The following is a 774-nucleotide window of genomic DNA, read 5'->3' as shown; positions in this document are numbered from 1 at the left end:
TTCAGCAGGTGCTACAGCGCATCGACCACGCACTTTCACTTTGGAAGAATGCACGAGGGGAATGAGGCATTGCGACCACTCAGGAGGAAGTCGTCCGAGCTGATAATCAATCAAAAAGAAGAAATGAATACTAAATAAAAGAGAAAATGGTAAAGAAGCATCATTCTATGGCTGAACAGAGAGAAGGACGAATGATCATAGCTATCATACCTCACCAGACCGCTTTGTTGAGAAGCGGACAATCTCAGAGTTTGCAGCTGCTGCCTTCGAACTAACCCCCCTTCTCCCATACAACTTACCGTCAGCGATCTTCGGGAAGTTGAAGTAAACAATCTCACTGGAGTCCAGCTTTCCCCGCCCACGGGCTGTCGCTAATCCCATCACATAAGACTTCCCAACAAGAAACCAGTCGGGTTCTTCAAGAAATTCTGCCATTTCGGATGGGTCGGGACTTAATACCACTTGAAATTTCTTATTGGAGACAGGCATTGTTAGAGACTTCGGTGGAATAGCCCTGATTGGTCGAGCATTGAGATGAGGAGAATAATGGGCGGTCGTTATCATGGAGAAATTATCGCAGCTTTCCTCTGATGTTTCCTTCCTTTCCTTGGGGCCTTCGTCTTGATCAAAATCCATAGCTTCCCCATTCTTTAAGCCTACATCAGGTTCTTCCTTCTTTATTTTACAATCAGCAACCAAGATGGTCTCTTTATCAGAACCCATAAAAGGTTCTTCCTTCTTGATACTATTTCCCATGCCAGCCGTGCCGGATTC

The 774-nt window shown here is 45.5% G+C and overlaps 1 protein-coding gene across 1 annotated transcript; it reads right to left on the bottom strand.

The window, feature by feature from the left end:
- Window positions 1-6: 6 nt before the first annotated feature.
- On the bottom strand, window positions 7-758 carry LOC110034505 (the record flags this gene model as incomplete). The annotated part of the gene is made up of 2 exons (XM_020738759.1): window positions 211-758; window positions 7-99 (listed from the first exon to the last, which is right to left on the bottom strand). Coding segments are annotated over exons 1-2 (639 nt in total), but the record flags the coding sequence as incomplete, so codon positions are not given.
- Window positions 759-774: the final 16 nt, after the last annotated feature.

This window comes from Phalaenopsis equestris, unplaced genomic scaffold (assembly GCF_001263595.1).
Source record: "Phalaenopsis equestris unplaced genomic scaffold, ASM126359v1 Scaffold189109, whole genome shotgun sequence".
Classification (NCBI taxonomy): domain Eukaryota; kingdom Viridiplantae; phylum Streptophyta; class Magnoliopsida; order Asparagales; family Orchidaceae; genus Phalaenopsis; species Phalaenopsis equestris.
This window is presented reverse-complemented; position numbering and strand designations above follow the sequence as displayed.